Source organism: Phyllobates terribilis, unplaced genomic scaffold, assembly GCF_046119375.1.
Source record: "Phyllobates terribilis strain yellow unplaced genomic scaffold, ASM4611937v1 Scaffold_5__5_contigs__length_657084704, whole genome shotgun sequence".
Lineage (NCBI taxonomy): Eukaryota > Metazoa > Chordata > Amphibia > Anura > Dendrobatidae > Phyllobates > Phyllobates terribilis.
The window spans coordinates 359,987,279-360,007,204 of NW_027362765.1; the positions used below are offsets into that span (position 1 = coordinate 359,987,279).

A 19,926-nucleotide genomic window follows, 5' to 3' on the forward strand; every position below is an offset into this window, starting at 1 on the left:
AGAAGATTTCTTACCGGACCCGGAGTCCGAGGCTGTGGGGACTAACTCCTACCCAGCAGCAGAATCCGTCAGGCAGGGGATTTCAGGTCCTCTGGCCAAGAAACCCGAAGGCACGGTCACACGCATGGGACCAGCACCGCCGTCGTGGAGCGGAAGCTACTAGAAGGCCCCGAGTCACCGGCCATACGGGTGAGCACCACACGGTACACTCAGGGACGTGGGCTACTTATACTCGCTTCTAGCAAGGTAGCCAGAAGAGTATCGTTAGTTTGGGAGGCCTACAACTCCGCCTGGCCACGGGAGATCCCATCTGCTCAAGGACTGACCAGGCCCCAACCGCTAGCCAGTACTCCGGGAGGGTCTATCTTTGTCACCAGTAAAGACCCTGAACTACACCGCATCGTCTCTGAGTGGTTCCTGCTACCCCCATCATCCACGTCGGCTGCCCTGAGGCCATACCCCTCCCGTTGGGGGTTATACCATCCACGCTGCACCATCCTTCCACCGGCCTCAGCGGTCTGCCCTGCAGCGGCAGCTCCATAGCTGCATTCAACGGGTGGCGTAGTCGTCCATCATCTACCGCTGATACAGCGCCACTTACTCTGACTCCCTGGGCACGGACCGGATCACCGCCACGAGACTACAACCCTCAACAGATCCGGCTCCGGGTAAGCTCCCGTGCGTGCGATGCCGCGCGACGAAGGCCCAGGGGTGCGTCATATGTACTCAGTGACTGCACCAGCAGAATAGTGAGTGCAGCTCTGGGGTATAATACAGGATGTAACTCAGGATCAGTAATGTAATGTATGTACACAGTGACTGCACCAGCAGAATAGTGACTGCAGCTCTGGAGTATAATACAGGATGTAACTCAGGATCAGTAATGTAATGTATGTACACAGTGACTGCACCAGCAGAATAGTGAGTGCAGCTCTGGAGTATAATACAGGATGTAACTCAGGATCAGTAATGTAATGTATGTACACAGTGACTCCACCAGCAGAATAGTGAGTGCAGCTCTGGAGTATAATACAGGATGTAACTCAGGATCAGTAATGTAATGTATGCACACAGTGACTGCACCAGCAGAATAGTGAGTGCAGCTCTGGAGTATAATACAGGATGTAACTCAGGATCAGTAATGTAATGTATGTACACAGTGACTGCACCAGCAGAATAGTGAGTGCAGCTCTGGAGTATAATACAGGATGTAACTCAGGATCAGTAATGTAATGTATGTACACAGTGACTGCACCAGCAGAATAGTGAGTACAGCTCTGGAGTATAATACAGGATGTAACTCAGGATCAATAATGTAATGTATGTACACAGTGACTGTACCAGCAAAATAGTGAGTGCAGCTCTGGAGTATAATACAGGATGTAACTCAGGATCAGTAATGTAATGTATGTACACAGTGACTGCACCAGCAGAATAGTGAGTGCAGCTCTGGAGTATAATACAGGATGTAACTCAGGATCAGTAATGTAATGCATGTACACAGTGACTGTACCAGCAAAATAGTGAGTGCAGCTCTGGAGTATAATACAGGATGTAACTCAGGATCAGTAATGTAATGCATGTACACAGTGACTGTACCAGCAAAATAGTGAGTGCAGCTCTGGAGTATAATACAGGATGTAACTCAGGATCAGTAATGTAATGTATGTACACAGTGACTGCACCAGCAGAATAGTGAGTGTAGCTCTGGAGCTTTCCCTTTCCCTGGTTTCTTTCTTTTCCTTTGCTCTTTCTGGTTACACTGCATGAGTTCAAAATATAAACAAGTTTCCTTTAGGCTATGTGCACACAAAGCATTTTTACTGTGTTTCCTTGGCATTCTTTTCGTGGAAACGCTGCGAAAACACTTAATAGGTCTGCCAGCTATAGAAGAATGTTCCCATGGTGGTGAGCTCACCGAGGCTGGTCAGCGGATCTTCAGCTGATGAACCCCAGTGACCTCTTGCAGCAGCAATGTATACTGATAGGGGTGATTTTACACTCCTGTCAGTATACAGTGCTGTATTCTACAGCTTTGACATCAGTGATTGCTGATGTCACTGCTGAAGAAGTGACCCGAATCGCCGAGGGAGAATCGTTGGCGGTAATTGTGGACTGCGTCGTTGACGGCGGACAGGTGAGGGATATGGTTGTTTGTTTCTTTTACTTTTTTTCAGAAGAACGATGGCTTCACGGACAGAATGCAATAAAAAAAGTTATTAAAACCATGTGATTTTTATTTCATTAAAATACTTTATTCTGGCCGTGGCCTTTATTGAAAAAGCGGCGACCACTTTACTACGCGGTTAGTAATAGGGGCATCTTATGGACGCCCTCCATTACTAACCTGGATTTTACGTCAGCTGCCAATACAAGGCTGATGTGAACCCCAACCCCATTAACCCACTCGCCACCGCTACAGGGCAGTGGGAAGAGCGAGGCTAAGCGCCAGATTTGGCGTATCTTATGGATGCGCCATTTCTGGGTCTGCTGAGGGGTGATATTAATATCCGCGGAGGGGGCTAGTATTCATGGCCCCTTCCCTAGCCTTTGCTGGTTAGATTTTATAGGGGGACCCCACGTCAATTTTTTTCTGTAGTCCCCCTGTAATCTAGCCAGTAAAGGCTAAACAAACAGCTGTGGGCTGATATTAATAGCCAAGGAACATTGTTGGCTAATGGCCCCTTCCCTGGCTACTAATATCAGCCCCTAGCGGTCGGCTTTCCCTCTGCTGGTTATAAAAGTGACATGGGAGCCCACGCCATTTTTTTTTACATTTTAGGCTCTGTACCCACGATCCAGCGCTTTGGACGCATATTTTTTGCTGCGTCCAAAACGTTGCATTCTATTGAACGCAGGTAAATCCACACGTGTTCACTGAACCATGCGGATTTACCGCATGCAATACATTCTACATTTAAAATACATATCTTGCAACTCCGCAAGAAAATTTGACATGCTGCGGTCCTGAAAGACGAGCCGCATGTCAGTGTCCACTAGTGATCTGCAGCCTCTGATGCACACATTGTGGACATGGGATTTCTATAGATCCCATCCACGATGCTGTACCAGCTGGATGCTGCTGGTTTGACGCTGATTAAACAAGCAGCGTCAAATCTGCAGCGGCTCCTGATCGTGGTCACGTACCAAAACTCACAAGCAGCATGTCAATTTCTGTAGCAGACAATCTAGTCTCAACTACAGATTTTGACTGATCCAAGTGTCATTCACTTGTACCGACAACAAAAGTGCGGCATTAGAACACTGCGTTTTGGACGCAGCAAAAATATCCTGCATCCAAAGCCCTGCTGAGTGCTGATCTGGGGGAGGACGTAGTGGCTAACGAAACAGCTTTGAGCTGTTAATAATGGCCAGGGACCATGTTTGCAAATGGCACCTTCCTAGGCTAAAAATAGCTGCTCACAGCTGCCGCATAAATTACATGAATGGAAATGCTAATGACATTGGACGAATGGGATTAGCTGACACCTAGCTCTTTTGTTTGATGACAAGGTGTCAATCAGACCCTTACATGACCAAACCTAATTAAAGTAAAGTAAAGAGTTAAACATACCGACACAGAGCAAACACTTTATTTGAAATACAACAGACACATTCTTTAATCATTTAGATTAACCAATATACTCACCCCAGTTCTGACGGTAATCCAAAGGTTTAAGAAATGTCCCACCAAATAACTTTATTTAGCTCCAAAAAGCATTCATTGATGTACAAAAACGCTTCAAAAACTGCATCAAAAAACGCGTCAAAACCGCGCTGTTTTTCCGCAGCGTTTCTCCTGCCAAGGAGATGCAGAATCGCTCTGGAAATTTCTGCTTCAAATCCTGATCGTGCGCACATAGCCTTATAAAGAAAAAATAAAGACAATAATTTTAATGATAGAAGTTTTTCTTTAGAATGACACAACAGACATCGTCTTCAGTGTATCAATTTACCTCTCTGAGATGTATAACTGGAAACAATGGAAAGCTGTGGTCTGTGCGAATCGAATTGTCTGTAAGTGACTAATAAATGTAATCTTCCCAGATGATCTTGCGGAGGAAAAACACAATGTTATTGCCGTCTGGAACCTGATCTGTCATTCAGGCCAAATGTATAAACCAGCAGATGAATCTAGAATCTGCGCCATTCAGGAGACTGGGAGTTTGTATTTCAGCGCAGGTTGTCTATACATGTTACCATCTACATGAGAATGGGCCAGAAATAGAACTCACTTAGTCCGAGCAGTGAGCGATGGTGAATCTGATAGAAATGCAGGAATGAGGGACGTCTTTCTCTCTCCCAGGGTAACCAGAGCGGCTATATTCAGCTTATCCCGGACGGTTATCATGTAACAACTTTTAATTAGATCTTGTGTTTCTTCCTTTCTTAAGTGAAGAAGAATGAAACATTCCAGTAAACATTGTATCGTAGTCCGATCTCGTGTGTCTCGTCTATTTCTCTGGACCAATTTTTGATAATGGATTGGCTAAATCGGATTATTATCGGTGATCGTCGATGTTGCTTATCCTATTGAAAAATGAAGAAATGTGTTCTGAGCAGAATTGGTGCAAATCGATTCCCATTCCTGGAGCAACATCACATGTGCGTCATGCCCGCTAATGATAACAGGAGCCGCGGATGGCCGGACGTAGGAGGCGATGCTCAGGGCTTCCATCAAGTGGACACAGATTATGGACGTGGTCGATACACCGGGTCCTGAAAATTGATTTGCACCACCTCTTATTCTGGGTAAGCTTTTTTTTAGCCCCAAACCATCCGGTACAATTGAATGGACAGTTTATGAATGATCCGACGTGTGAAAGGGAGACCCCACTCGTATCGTAGAAGCTCAGATTTGTATATGAATATAAGTCTTCCCTCTAAGCCAGGGATGTCAAACTCCAATACACAGAGGCCAAAATTAAAAGCTTGGAGAAAGTCGCGGGACAACCTTGTTATTTATTAAAAAAATGTCTACGATTGAGGAAGTTTTTCCTTATCATCAAATAAAACGATGAACTTTTGTAATTACAGTATATTGGAATAATATATATATATATATATATATATATATATATATATATATACACACACACATGTGTATATGTCCCACAAAGTACGTTTTAATTAATAGATCTTAGAATAAAATATTGGAATAATATAATATGTTTTGTAAGACCGGTAAAAAGCATATGGCCCAATGGCCTAAAATAAATATGTAGTAACAAAGGATAAAAAACCTTGAAAATGCAGACAATAAAGTATAGCCCTCCATACAGTATAGTGCACCCCACATAGTGCTCCATACAGTATAATGCACCCCACCTAGTCCTCCATACAGAATAATGGGCCCACATAGTTCTCCATACAGTATAATGCACCCCACATAGTCCTCCATACAGTATAATGCACCCCATATAGTCCTCCATACAGTATAATGCACCCCACATAGTCCTCCATACTGTATAATGGTCCCACATAGTGCTCCATACAGAATAATGGGCCCACATAGTTCTCCATACAGTATAATGGGCCCATATAATGCTCCATACTGTATAATGGTCCCACTTAGTGCATCATACAGTATAATGGCCGTAGAAAGTGCTCCATACAATATAATGGCGATAGAAAGTGCTCCATACAGTATAATGGCAATAGAAAGAGCTCCATACAGTATAATGGCCCCAGATAGTCCTCCATACAGTATAATGGCCCACATAGTCATCCATATAGTATAATGGCCCCACATAGTCCTCCATACAGTATAATAGGCCCCATATAGTGCTCCATACAGTATAATAGACCCCACATTAAAAATAATAAATGCTCACCTCTGCCTGTTCCCTCGCTGCTCCGGTCTCTTCATGGTGTCTTCAGATCCTCTGCACATCTCGGTACAGTGGGCGCATTGTAATGACGTCATCACATCCATTGTACCGGGATGTGCAGAGGATCTGAAGACACCATGAAGAGACCGGAGCAGCGAGGGAACAGGCAGAGGTGAGTAGTTAGTCATTATTTTTAATGTGGGCCATTATTCTGTATGGAGCACTATGGGGGGCCATTATTCTGTATGGAGTACTATGGGGGGCCATTATTCTGTATGGAGCACTATAGGGTGCCATTATACTGCTGAGACGTCAGATGCAGAGGGGGACTGATGGGAGATGGCACTCAGCTGACACTTGCTCCTCCATTATTGCTTTAAACTGTATGGGCATCTAGGATGCCGATATAGTTGAAAGTGCGATGCTGAGCAGGTGACCCGCGTGGTGTCATGGACCAGATATACTCGGGTGAACCACCCGGCGTCGGCGGCCAGAGTTTGACATATGTGCTCTAAGGAATCTAAGAACTGCAGTCAAAGAGATCATCTGAACAGATTAATTATTCAGGGTGGAGGGCGTCTCTGTACAGGACCTGCCCTGCCTTACATTGTATGAACAGCCAGTCGATCTATTTAGGAACAGTGTAATACTTTACGTCACCTGTGATGGCGCTGCAGAGAAACTGATCACTTGACGTTGGGTTTTTCCATAGATCGCAGCTGATCACTGGAATTTAAGCAGCAGGGCAATCCGTCATCAAATTATCTTAAGGGGAGGCTTCTAACAAAAAGAAATTGTCAAAAATGGAGCCAGACGCAATTATCTGCAGACAGATCGGTTCTGATATATTGGGCCTCCTGAGCACAGAACAGAGATCTGTTCTACTATGAGAGCGATCATAAATATAAACTGACCACTAGATTGGCTTTTCTTAGCGGAACCTACTCAAATCAGATATGTTATAGGAGCCATCTCCTTCTCCATCTGGTGCAAGAAATGTTCTTTTCTTACCACGACTGTTCTTGTTACTCAGTTATATTTTTCTCTTCTCTTGGGGGTCAATCTATGGTCAGTAATTTGGACACATTCATAGAATCATAGAATCATAGAATCATAGAATGGTAGAGTTGGAAGGGACCTCCTGGGTCATCTGGTCCAACCCCCTGCTCAAAGCATTCCTCAGTGAACCATCCATCCAATGTAGTCAGAAATAAAAAGAAGACGACTGCAGGGTCACGTTTTGTTATAATCTTTATTGCATTCGTTTCCAGATATAGAGAAATAAAGATTATATATACAATATAAAACCTAAGTACCACAAGTGCACAGAGGTGGAAGGAAGGAAAGAAAAAGTAAGAAAGGAAGATAAGGGAAGTAAAGGGGAGGAAATGAGAGGGAAAGGATGGAAAGAGAGTATTTGTTTATGCAGAAGTATCGCCTGCAGCCGTGCAGCAAGAACACACAACAGTCCCTGCTGTAATCATCAATCCACCAATGGCATCACCAGGAAAAAGAAGGGGTACGATGCATGGCCCTGTTCTTACGTGGATGTCACCGTTATTGTGGGAGCAATGTGCTTCACTTTCATATGAGCACCGTGACTGTCTATTATGGTGGTGCTGTGCTTAACTGTTCTAGGGACACTGTAGCAGTCAGTGTTATTAGGGTACTGAGGATGTCACAGTTATGGCGGCACTATGCAGTCACTGTTATTAGGGTACTGAGGATGTCACAGTTATGGCGGCACTATGCAGTCACTGTTATTAGGGTACTGACGATGTCACAATTATGGTAGCACTATGCAGTCACTGTTACTAGGGTACTGAGGATGTCACAATTATGGCGGCACTATGCAGTCAGTGTTATTAAGGTACTGAGGATTTCACAGTTATGGTGGCACTATGCAGTCACTATTATTAGGGTACTGAGGATGTCACAATTATGGTGGCACTATGCAGTCACTGTTATTAGGGTACTGAGGATGTCACAATTATGGCGGTACTATGCAGTCACTGTTATTAGAGTACGGAGGATGTCACAATTATGGTGGCACTATGCAGTCAGTGTTATTAAGGTACTGAGGATGTCACAATTATGGTGGCACTATGCAGTCAGTGTTATTAAGGTACTGAGGATGTCACAATTATGGTGGCACTATGCAGTCAGTGTTATTAAGGTACTGAGGATGTCACAATTATGGTGGCACTATGCAGTCACTGTTATTAGGGTACTGAGGATGTCACAATTATGGCGGTACTATGCAGTCACTGTTATTAGAGTACTGAGGATGTCACAATTATGGTGGCACTATGCAGTCAGTGTTATTAAGGTACTGAGGATGTCACAATTATGGTGGCACTATGCAGTCAGTGTTATTAAGGTACTGAGGATGTCACAATTATGGTGGCACTATGCAGTCACTGTTATTAAGGTACTGAGGATGTCACAATTATGGTGGCACTATGCAGTCACTGTTACACATTTGTGGACATGGTCTACATTTAAGGGGTGGAGTTTCAGTATCGTCACTGCATTTTCTAGAAGTCGGTTAGTTCAGAGCTCGGCCGAAACACATAGCAATGGAAAAGTGAGAAATAATTCACCCCCTCCTCCGATCACACATGATATACAGTATTCTATGTTGCTCTTTCTTTCTCTTTCCACCTCACTTGCTCCTTCTTTGGTCTCTCAGGAGCCGGGAGTAGTCAATCTTCCCCAGCAGATCCTTGTCGTAGTGAGACATGATGTGATAAATCTCCTCCTCATCCAGCACAATATTACACAGCTTCACCACAGATCTGAACTCCGGGAGGCTGAGGAGGCCGGATCCATCCTTGTCCATCTTCACACAGGACTGCAGAAGATTCCTCCACTCCGCACTGGGGATCTACAGGGATCGAGGAGACATTTCAACAGGATGGTGACAGGATGAGATATAGTCTCACTGCTTGTACAGCAAAGAACCCACAGTCCTACTGCTTGTACAGTAAAGAATCCATGCACTGTATACAGAATTATCAGCCAGTGCGGATTGTGCAGGATGTGTGTATATATATATATATATATATATATATATATATATATATATATATATATATATATATATATGTGTGTGTGAGTGTATGTACAAACTGTGTGTATCACTACCATATGTGCTCCCTGTATACATTGTGCAGAATCCTCAGCAGTGCGGATGTCACCAGATCATTATCTGCAGATTTCCCGCCTCCACCTGTATAAACCTGAATGCTGAATGGATGAAGCAGTTCAGGTGATTTGAATTTGTGTAATGAGGGGGTGTGGCCTCAGGATGCCCCGTCCTTTATCAGGGTGTACAGAATTATTAGCAGCTTGTTCTCCTCATGCAAAATGGGCCGAAAAAAGAGAATTCCCGACTCTGCGACATCCCAGATTGTTCACAGTCTACAGAGGACGCTGATCACAGAATCAGCAACACTGAGACACAGCCGAGGTGAAGAGGCCGAGCTCGACCACCACTGAGCAAGACACAGAAGTAGAAGGTGTACAGAGTGATGCAGAGGTGTATCCAGGGGGGGCAGGCACCCTGTGTGCAGCCGGCAGCGGCGCACAGTCGAGTCGTCTAATGCGGGGGTCCGAGGTGTCTCCCCCAGCGGCTACATTCTGCCACCTCCCGGACTGAGTGTCGACCGTTTTCTGAGCTGGCCGTCAAGCTGATAGCCGGTTCACACAACGTACAGCGCGCCGGCTCCAAGTGTTCAATTGTAATTGCGTCCTTCAGAAGGGCGCCATATTACTATATATATATATAATACTATATCACACTGAGGAGAAGGGCGGCCATATTACTATATCACCAATGAGGAGAAGGGCAGCCATATTACTATATATATTATTATATCACACTGAGGAGAAGGGCAGCCATATTACTATATATATTACTATATCACCAATGAGGAGAAGGGCGGCCATATTACTATATATATTACTATATCTCACTGAGGAGAAGGGCGGCCATATTACTATATATATTACTATATCACACTGAGGAGAAGGGCAGCCATATTACTATATATATTACTATATCACCAATGAGGAGAAGGGCAGCCATATTACTATATATATTATTATATCACACTGAGGAGAAGGGCGGTCATATTCCTATATATATATTACTATATAACACTGAGGAGAAGGGCGGCCATATTACTATATATATTACTATACCACACTGACGAGAAGGGCGACCATATTACTATATCACCACTGAGGAGAAGGGCGGCCATATTACTAGATCACCAATGAGGAGAAGGGCAGCCATATTACTATATATATTATTATATCACACTGAGGAGAAGGGCGGTCATATTACTGTATATATTACTATATCACACTGAGGAGAAGGGCGACCATATTACTATATATACACTACCGTTCAAAAGTTTGGGGTCATTTAGAAATTTCATTATTTTTGAAAGAAAAGCACAATTTTTTTCAATGAAACCAACATTAAATTAATCAGAAATCCACTCTATACATTGTTAATGTGGTAAATGACTATTCTAGCTTCAAACGTCTTGTTTTTATTGCAATATCTACATAGGTGTATAGAGGCCCATTTCCAACAACCACCACTCCAGTGTTTTAATGGTACATTGTGTTTGCTAACTGTTTAAGAAGGCTAATGGATGTTTAGAAAACCCTTGCACAAGTATGTTAGCCCAGCTGAAAACGGTTTGGCTGATTTGAGAAGCTATAAAATTGACCTTGCTTTGAGCTAGTTGAGAATCTGGAGCATTACATTTGTTTGTTCTATGAAACTCTCAAAATGGACAGAAAAACAGAACTTTCATGTGGAACTCGACAGTCTATTCTTGTTCTTAGAAATGAAGGCTATTCCATGCGAGAAATTACCAAGAAACTGAAGATTTCCTACAATGGTGTGTACTACTCCCTTCAGAGGAGAGCACAAACAGGCTCTAACCAGAGTAGAAAGAGAAGTGGGCGCCCCGCTGCACAACTGAGCAACAAGACAAGGATATTAGAGTCTCTAGTGTGAGAAATCGACGCCTCACAGCTTCTCAACTGGCAGCGTCATTAAATAGTACACGCAAAAAGCCAGTGTCAACATCTACAGTGAAGAGGCGACTCCGGGATGCTGGCCTTCAGGGCAAAGTGGCAAAGAAAAAGCCTTATCTGAGACTGGCTAATAAAAGGAAAAGATTAATATGGGCAAAAGAACACAGACATTGGACAGAGGAAGATTGGAAAAAAGTTTTATGGACAGACGAATCAAAGTTTGAGGTGTTTGGATCACACAGAAGAACATTTGTGAGACGCAGAACAACTGAAAAGATGCTGGAAGAGTGCCTGACGCCATCTGTCAAGCATGGTGGAGGTAATGTGATGGTCTGGGGTTGCTTTGGCGCTGGTAAAGTGGGAGATTTGTACAAGATAAATGGGATTTTGAATAAGGAAGGCTATCACTCCATTTTGCAACGCCATGCCATACCCTCTGGACAGCGCTGGATTGGAGCCAATTTCATCCTACAACAGGACAATGACCCAAAGCACACCTCCAAATTATACATGAACTATAGGGAAGAAGCCGGCAGCTGGTATTCTATCTGTAATGGAGCGGCCAGCGCAGTCACCAGATCTCAACCCCATTCAGCTGTTGTGGGAGCAGCTTGACCGTATGGTACGAAAAAAGTGCCCATCAAGCCAATCCAACTTGTGGAGGGGCTTCAGGAAGCATGGGGGGAAATGTCTCAAGATTACCTCAGCAAATTAACAGCTAGAATGCCAAAGGTCTGCAATTCTGGAATTGCTGCAAAGGAGCATTCTGTGACCAAAGCAAAGTGTGAAGGAGAAAATTATTCTTTCTAATAAACATCATTATTTCTAACCTTATCAATGTCTGGACGATATTCTCCATTCATTTTGCAACTCATTTGATATATAAAAGTATGAGTTTTCATGGAAAATACAAAATTGTCTGGGTGACCCCAAACTTTTGAACGGTAGTGTATATTACTGTATAACACTGAGGAGAAGGGCGGCCATATTACTATATATATTACTATATCACCACTGAGGAGAAGGGCGGCCATATTACTATATATATTACTATATCACACTGAGGAGAAGGGCGGCCATATTACTATATATATTACTATATCACACTGAGGAGAAGGGCGGCCATATTACTATATATATATTACTATATCACACTGAGGAGAAGGGCGGCCATATTACTATATATATATTACTATATCACACTGACGAGAAGGGCGGCCATATCACTATATATATATTACTATATCACGACTGAGGAGAAGGGCGGCCATATTACTATATATATATTACTATATCACCACTGAGGAGAAGGGCGACCATATTACTATATACATTACTATATAACACTGAGGAGAAGGGCGACCATATTACTATATATATTACTATATCACCACTGAGGAGAAGGGCGGCCATATTACTATATATTACTATATCACACTGAGGAGAAGAGCGGCCATATTACTATATATATTACTATATCACCACTGAGGAGAAGGGCGGCCATATTACTATATATATATATATATATATATATATATATATATATATATATATATACTATATCACACTGAGGAGAAGGGCGGCCATATTACTATATATATATTACTATATCACACTGACGAGAAGGGCGGCCATATCACTATATATATATTACTATATCACGACTGAGGAGAAGGGCGGCCATATTACTATATATATATATATATATATATATATATATATTACTATATCACACTGAGGAGAAGGGCGGCCATATTACTATATATATTACTATATCACACTGAGGTGAAGGGCGGCCATATTACTATATATATTACTATATCACACTGACGAGAAGGGCGGCCATATTACTATATGTATTATTATATGACACTCAGGAGAAGGGCGGCCATATTACTATATATATTACTATATAACACTGAGGAGAAGGGCGGCCATATTACTATATATATTACTATATCACCACTGAGGAGAAGGGCGGCCATATTACTATATATTACTATATCACACTGAGGTGAAGGGCGGCCATATTACTATATATATTACTATATCACCACTGAGGAGAAGGGTGGCCATATTACTATATATTACTATATCACACTGAGGTGAAGGGCGGCCATATTACTATATATATTACTATATCACACTGACGAGAAGGGCGGCCATATTACTATATGTATTGTTATATGACACTCAGGAGAAGGGCGGCCATATTACTATATATATTACTATATCACACTGAGGAGAAGGGCGGCCATATTACTATATATATTACTATATCACACTGACGAGAAGGGCGGCCATATTACTATATGTACTGTTATATGACACTCAGGAGAAGGGCGGCCATATTACTATATATATTACTATATAACACTGAGGAGAAGGGCGGCCATATTACTATATATATTACTATATCACCACTGAGGAGAAGGGCGGCCATATTACTATATATTACTATATCACACTGAGGTGAAGGGCGGCCATATTACTATATATATTACTATATCACCACTGAGGAGAAGGGTGGCCATATTACTATATATTACTATATCACACTGAGGTGAAGGGCGGCCATATTACTATATATATTACTATATCACACTGACGAGAAGGGCGGCCATATTACTATATGTATTGTTATATGACACTCAGGAGAAGGGCGGCCATATTACTATATATATTACTATATCACACTGAGGAGAAGGGCGGCCATATTACTATATATATTACTATATCACACTGACGAGAAGGGCGGCCATATTACTATATGTACTGTTATATGACACTCAGGAGAAGGGCGGCCATATTACTATATATAATACTATATCACACTGAGGAGAAGGGCGGCCATATTACTATATATATTACTATATCACACTGAGGAGAAGGGCAGCCATATTACTATATATATTACTATATCACACTGAGGAGAAGGGCGGCCATATTATTATATATATTACTATATCACACTGAGGAGAAGAGCGGCCATATTACTTTATATATTACTATATCACACTGAGGAGAAGAGCGGCCATATTACTATATATATTACTATATAACACTGAGGAGAAGGGCGGCCATATTACTATATATATTACTATGTCACACTGAGGAGAAGGGTGGCCATATTACTATATATATTACTATATCACACTGAGGAGAAGGGCGGCCATATTATTATATATATTACTATATCACACTGAGGAGAAGAGTGGCCATATTACTATATATATTACTATATCACACTGAGGAGAAGAGCGGCCATATTACTATATATATTACTATATAACACTGAGGAGAAGGGCGGCCATATTACTATATATATTACTATGTCACACTGATGAGAAGGGTGGCCATATTACTATATCACACTGAGGTGAAGGGTGGCCATATTACTATATATATTACCATATCACCACTGAGGAGAAGGGCGGCCATATTACTATATATTACTATATCACACTGAGGTGAAGGGCAGCCATATTACTATATATATTACTATATCACACTGAGGAGAAGGGCAGCCATATTACTATATATATTACAGTATCACCACTGAGAAGGGCAGTTATATTATTATATATATTACTATATCACACTGAGAAGAAGGGCAGCCATATTACTATATATTACTATATCACCACTGAGGAGAAGGGCGGCCATATTACTATATATATTACTATATCACACTGAGGATAAGGGCGGCCATATTGCTATATATATTACTATATGACACTGAGGAAAAGGGTGGCTATATTATTATATATATTACTATATCACACTGAGAAGAAGGGCGGCCATATTATTATATATTACTATAATCACCACTGAGGAGAAGGGCGATCATATTACTATATATATTTGTTACATGCAGAAATAGTGCTGTTGCTTCAAAAGCATCCAGCAACTATAAGAGTTAACACAGTCACAAGAGACAGGAAGTGTTGTGCTTCAGAAGCATCCAGCAACTAGAGGGGTTAACACAGTCACAGGAGACAGGGAGTGTTTAGTAGAGCCCCAGGGGGATTGTGAGGAACTTGTTTATTAGTCTGGCTGGAGTCCAAGAGAAAGGTGGTGTGTGTGTGATCTGTATGTCACAGAAGGCAAGTGAACAGAATTCAGGTCAGGAGGGAAGCTAAACACTGGTCAGATATTACTCTGCACTGTTAGCTCAGGGAGTCTATCAGGCAGAAAGATAAGGACTGGAAAGAATAGTGTCAAAGGGATCATCTCCCTCATCAAACCCTCCCCCCCTCCATCTCCATGCAGGATAAAGAATGCTGTGTACTATTATGTCCTTGCGAAGGAAAAGCCTGTGGTTGTTTATGCATAGAAGTGTGCTGCAAAGAGATCTAATCAGTGCTGAATTGTGCTACTTAAGAGACTGACGTTACTGTACCTTTAATAGACTGTACTGTGGTGAAGCCTGTTGCTTCAAAGAGTTAAATGGTGCTGGCCGTACTTGATTAAACTCCACTGTTCAACTGTTTATGAAGACTCTTATCAGATGTGTCTGGTCAGCAATTGAATCTGTCGTGTGGCTGAGAGAAGCTGCAGCATATGGTCTATGGTCGCCTTGGGTAACTATTCCCCCAGGATTCCAACGAATTCATGAAAAAAGTCTCCCCTATATGAACCTAGCAGCGTGCGTGTAACATTGGTGACCCATACGGGGAGTCCTAAGCGGGAATTAGCGTATAGAGGAAGAAGAGGATAAGTGTCTGGAAAACCACAGCAGCACAGAACCTCAACTCAACTCTGCTACACCAGTTAAAGTGGACCAGCCCTAAAGAAAAACTCACTAGCAGCAATGGATGTGGAAATACAAATGGACAGAATTAGTGAGCTGCTTCTTCAGTGAACATGTGAAGAATTGAGAACAGTAGCAGAACATATAAAGATGTCACATGAACAGATTTCTAAAGCACACAACCGCAGGCAACTGTTAGCTGCCATTAATTCAAAAATGGATGAGCTGGGGGAGAAAGAAGCTGAAGATGTCATGGGGACGTTCCTCCAGGAACTAACACAGTTTCTAACCAGGTTGAAGTTGGAGGATGGAGGGGCGGCACCAATTACCAAAAGCGGGAATCTCCGTCCGAGAAAGAACTACAGGAATTGAAAGAACAACTCAAAGCCTTAACAACAGTCCAGCAGGAATCAACCAAAACCTGTGAACGGGTGACAGACTCAGACAGAACCTTTACCTTGCTTGGGTTAGATAAATCAGAAAGACAGTCCTCTCTAACACCACAAATCACCATAAGGAAAGAATTCAAGATCCTGGGACAGATTGGAGAGTGTGAATAGAAAGAGAAACTGTCTTATATGAACTTGTTGCACCAGATCGATGCATGCTTACAGAAAGACTACCAGCCAGATGAGATCGTTGAGGGAGTAGTGAAAGCAATCAGCCCAGGACTGAACCTCCGTAGTATGCTAGAAATGAAGAGTCAATTGACCTTGCCACAGCTGAAGATGTCTTTAAAAGGGCACTATAAAGAAGAGAGTACTTCAGAATTGTTCCAGAGGATCATTAACATCTGACAGGAAAATAATGAATCACTCCAAAGTTTCTTGTTCAGAGCAATTGAACTGAAGGATAGACTGTTGTTTGCATCCAGAGATGTAGAAGCGGAAGAGAAGTTTGATGCTGGACTAGTCCAGAAGAAGTTCTTGAGATCATTGGGAACGGGATTAATCAGCAAAGATATCAAGTTGCAGCTGAAACAGTACCTAGAAGATCCTGGCATTCTGGCCGAAGTCCTAATTGAAAAAATGAATGAGGCAGCTAGTTTGGAGTCAGAGAGTGATCTGAAGTTAAAATAAGGCTCTGCTCCTAAAATCACCAAAATGAGTCAGCTGAAGTTGGAGACCCCCGGTGGCCAATCCGAAGATCATCAAGTAGACCCTCCAGTGCCACCTCCGAGTGGGAACCTTAAATCACCAACAAAAGAGAGGCCTGCCAGCGCTGACTGGGAGGAAGTAATAGGAGAACTGCGAGCCGAGTTGATTCAGTTGAAAAAGTTGATTCGTTCCAGGCCAGAACCGGTATCCCTCAGACCCAGGAGTGGGTTCCAAAACAGAAGATACCCGGCTTGTGAAGTATGCCGTTCATCAAATCAGAGTACGGTGTGTGTCCACTGTCTAAGATGTGGTGAGGAAGGACACTATGCCAAGGAATGCCAATGGTCACGGTCGTTTGGGTTAAAAGACTGGAGGTTACCAGTGAGGGACGACTGGTGACCGCGTCACAGAGGAGGCCCCAGAAGCAAATCCAAATCTCACCAAACCCCAGAACGGTGCATGAAGTAAAATGGCTGCGGCAGTACTATCCCCAAGTGTGTTCTCGTCTACAACAGCCGCAAGAGAGACAGGGGGATCAGTTACTTAATAACCCAGTGCAGAGGTCAAATGATGTACTCCTGGGAGGAGGATTCCTCGATCAGTAAAGATAGCCTCATCAGCCTAATCGATGAAAGGTGCTTTATACAGTGCCAGAAAGATGGACTCCTAGTAAAAGCAATGTGGGACACAGGAGCCCAAGCAAGCCTTTTAAATAAGGAATGGAGAAGGCGCTATCTGTCACATACCTGCCTTCGGTCACTAAAAGAACTCTTAGGACCAGTGGAACTCCACGGCAAAGCTGTTAACCAGACCAAAAGCCCTTTCATAGGCTGGGTGGAAGTGACTTTCCAACTGAGGGCTATGAAGAACATCAACACGATTGAGCTTTTGGTACTTTTTCTCGTGACCAGTGATCAGAACGTGGCAGAGGATCCTATCCTGGGTTATAATGTAATCAGTGAGGTCATGACGAAACACAAGTCAGGGACGCTGGTGGTGGATGCAATTGCCACATCGTTTGCCATTCCCAACGCCGTGGCGGAAAATGTGATTCATAGAGTAAAGAAAGCATGGAATACAATGGACCTAAAAGAAGTTAAGGTAGGCTGGCGCCCAACCATCATCCCTGCAAACTAAATGGTGGGGGTGAGGTGTTGAGTCCGGGTAGAACCGGAAAGAAAAGTCCAGAAAAGACTGTTCGTGCCAAAAGACTCCTCAGAACTTCCAGAAGGCCTAGTTCAAGGTGAGACTGTGCTTACGATTGCTGCAGGTGGGATTGCTCGAGTGACAGTACCGGTGATGAATACTACGAAACACGAAATTAGACTGGATCCAAAGACTGTATTAGGTCACATCAAAACCGTTAAAACAGTGTATCCAGCCAGTGTGAGACCAGCCCAGGGGTCTACCGTGAATTCAGTCTCCCCACCAAGGAACAGAAGTTGCCCAGGGGAAGAAATTGCACGACACACCTCGGGGTCCTGCGATCCCCCAGTGGACCTGGAACACTTGTGTGCTGAAGATCGAGCGGTAGCAAAACAGATGCTGAGAGAAGAGTGTCATGAATTCTCCAAAGATGACTCTGATGTAGGCTGTATCCCGTCATTGCAGTTGAAAATCAATTTGAAAGACACGACCCCAGTAACCAGAAGTTACATGTCTGTGCCAAAACCATTACAACGTGAAGTGAAAGAGTATTTCCAAGATCTAATCAACAGAGGTTGTGTCCAAGAGTCGAAGTCGTCTTATTCCTCTCCTATTGTCTGTGTTAGGAAGAAGGATGGTACGTTGAGACTCTGCTGTAATTACCGGGAACTAAACCAAAAGTAAGTACCTGATCGGCACCCGATACCAAAGATCCAAGATAAGCTGGATAGCCTATCAGGAAGCACCTGGTTCTCTGTCCTCGATCAGGGTAAGGCATACCATCAAGGGTTTGTTGAAGGGTCCAGTAGACCTGTGACAGTATTCATCACACCGTGGGGGTTATATGAGTGGATCTGTATACCGTTTGGGCTCAGTTCAGCTCCAGCAGAATTTCAGAGGCGCATGGAGACCTGTTTAGAAGGATTGAGGGACGAAATCTGCCAGCCGTACTTCGATGACAATGTGGTACATAGCAAAACCTTCCAGGAGTATGTTGAACATGTGAAGACCGTATTACAGCGGTATCAACAACACGGAGTTAAGTTGACCCCAAAGAAGTGTGAACTGTTCAAAAGGCAAGTCCGATTTTTAGGGAAAATTGTGTCCGGAGAAGGATATACCATGGACCCAGCAGAAATCGCTCCGGTACTGGCCTTAAAAGACAAGCGGCCCTCTACTGTCGGGGAGTTGAGGCAAATCTTAGGATTCCGCACCTACTATCGTACTTACGTTCGGAACTTCTCCAGGATTGCCGCCCCCCTATACCTCCTCTTGGGGGAGACGACAGAGTCCACAACACTCACGGATAAAAAGAAGAACCCGTGTAGGGCCGGGCTTAAAAGAAACAATGCCGTTTCGTCTCAACAGCCCATTCCCTGAACAGCAGACCACCAGGAGGTATTGGAAGAACTAGTAGCCTGCCTGGTAAAACCACCCATCTTGGGATATCCTGATTTCAACTTACCATTTGTTCTTCATTGTGACGCTTCTCAAGTTGGACTGGGAGCTGCCCTGTATCAGCATCAAGATGGAAAATTGAGAGTTATCGGTTACGGTTCTAGGACGTTGACAGACGCCAAAATGAATTACCATCTACATTCTGGAAAATTGGAGTTCCTGGCATTGAAATGGGCTATCTGGGAACGATTTAGAGATTATCTCTACTACAGCAAACAGTTTGAGGTATACACTGACAACAACCCTTTCACCTATATCCTCACTACAGCCAAACTGAATGCAACGGGACAGAGATGGGTCGCTGAACTAGCTGAATTCAGTTTCAGCATCAAGTACAGGCCAGGAAAATGCAATGCGGATGCTGACGGATTGTCGAGAATGCCACTAGAGCCTGAGGTGTTCATGCAAGAATACTTGGAGAACGTCAGTCTGGAAGCAATTGAGAGCACTACCCAAGCAGTACAAGCTTATCAAAAGGAAGACACATCATTGTGGTGTCCGTTGATGGTGGAAACCACCATAAAAGCAAGAGAAGAAGATCACCCCCTGTCCATTCAACAACTACCAAAAGGAAAAATCTGTA

At 43.2% G+C, this 19,926-nt stretch overlaps 1 protein-coding gene across 2 annotated transcripts in view; it reads right to left on the reverse strand.

Moving 5' to 3' along the window:
* Positions 1-7,064: 7,064 nt before the first annotated feature.
* Positions 7,065-19,926, reverse strand: part of LOC141271171 (EF-hand calcium-binding domain-containing protein 6-like) — a 122,065-nt gene continuing 109,203 nt past the window's right edge. For both annotated transcript variants that reach the window (XM_073681276.1, XM_073681275.1), the window contains one exon: positions 7,065-8,718. In XM_073681276.1, coding sequence (XP_073537377.1) covers positions 8,497-8,718 — 222 coding nt within the window. In that variant the 3' untranslated portion in view covers positions 7,065-8,496. The remainder of the gene's footprint in view (positions 8,719-19,926) is intronic.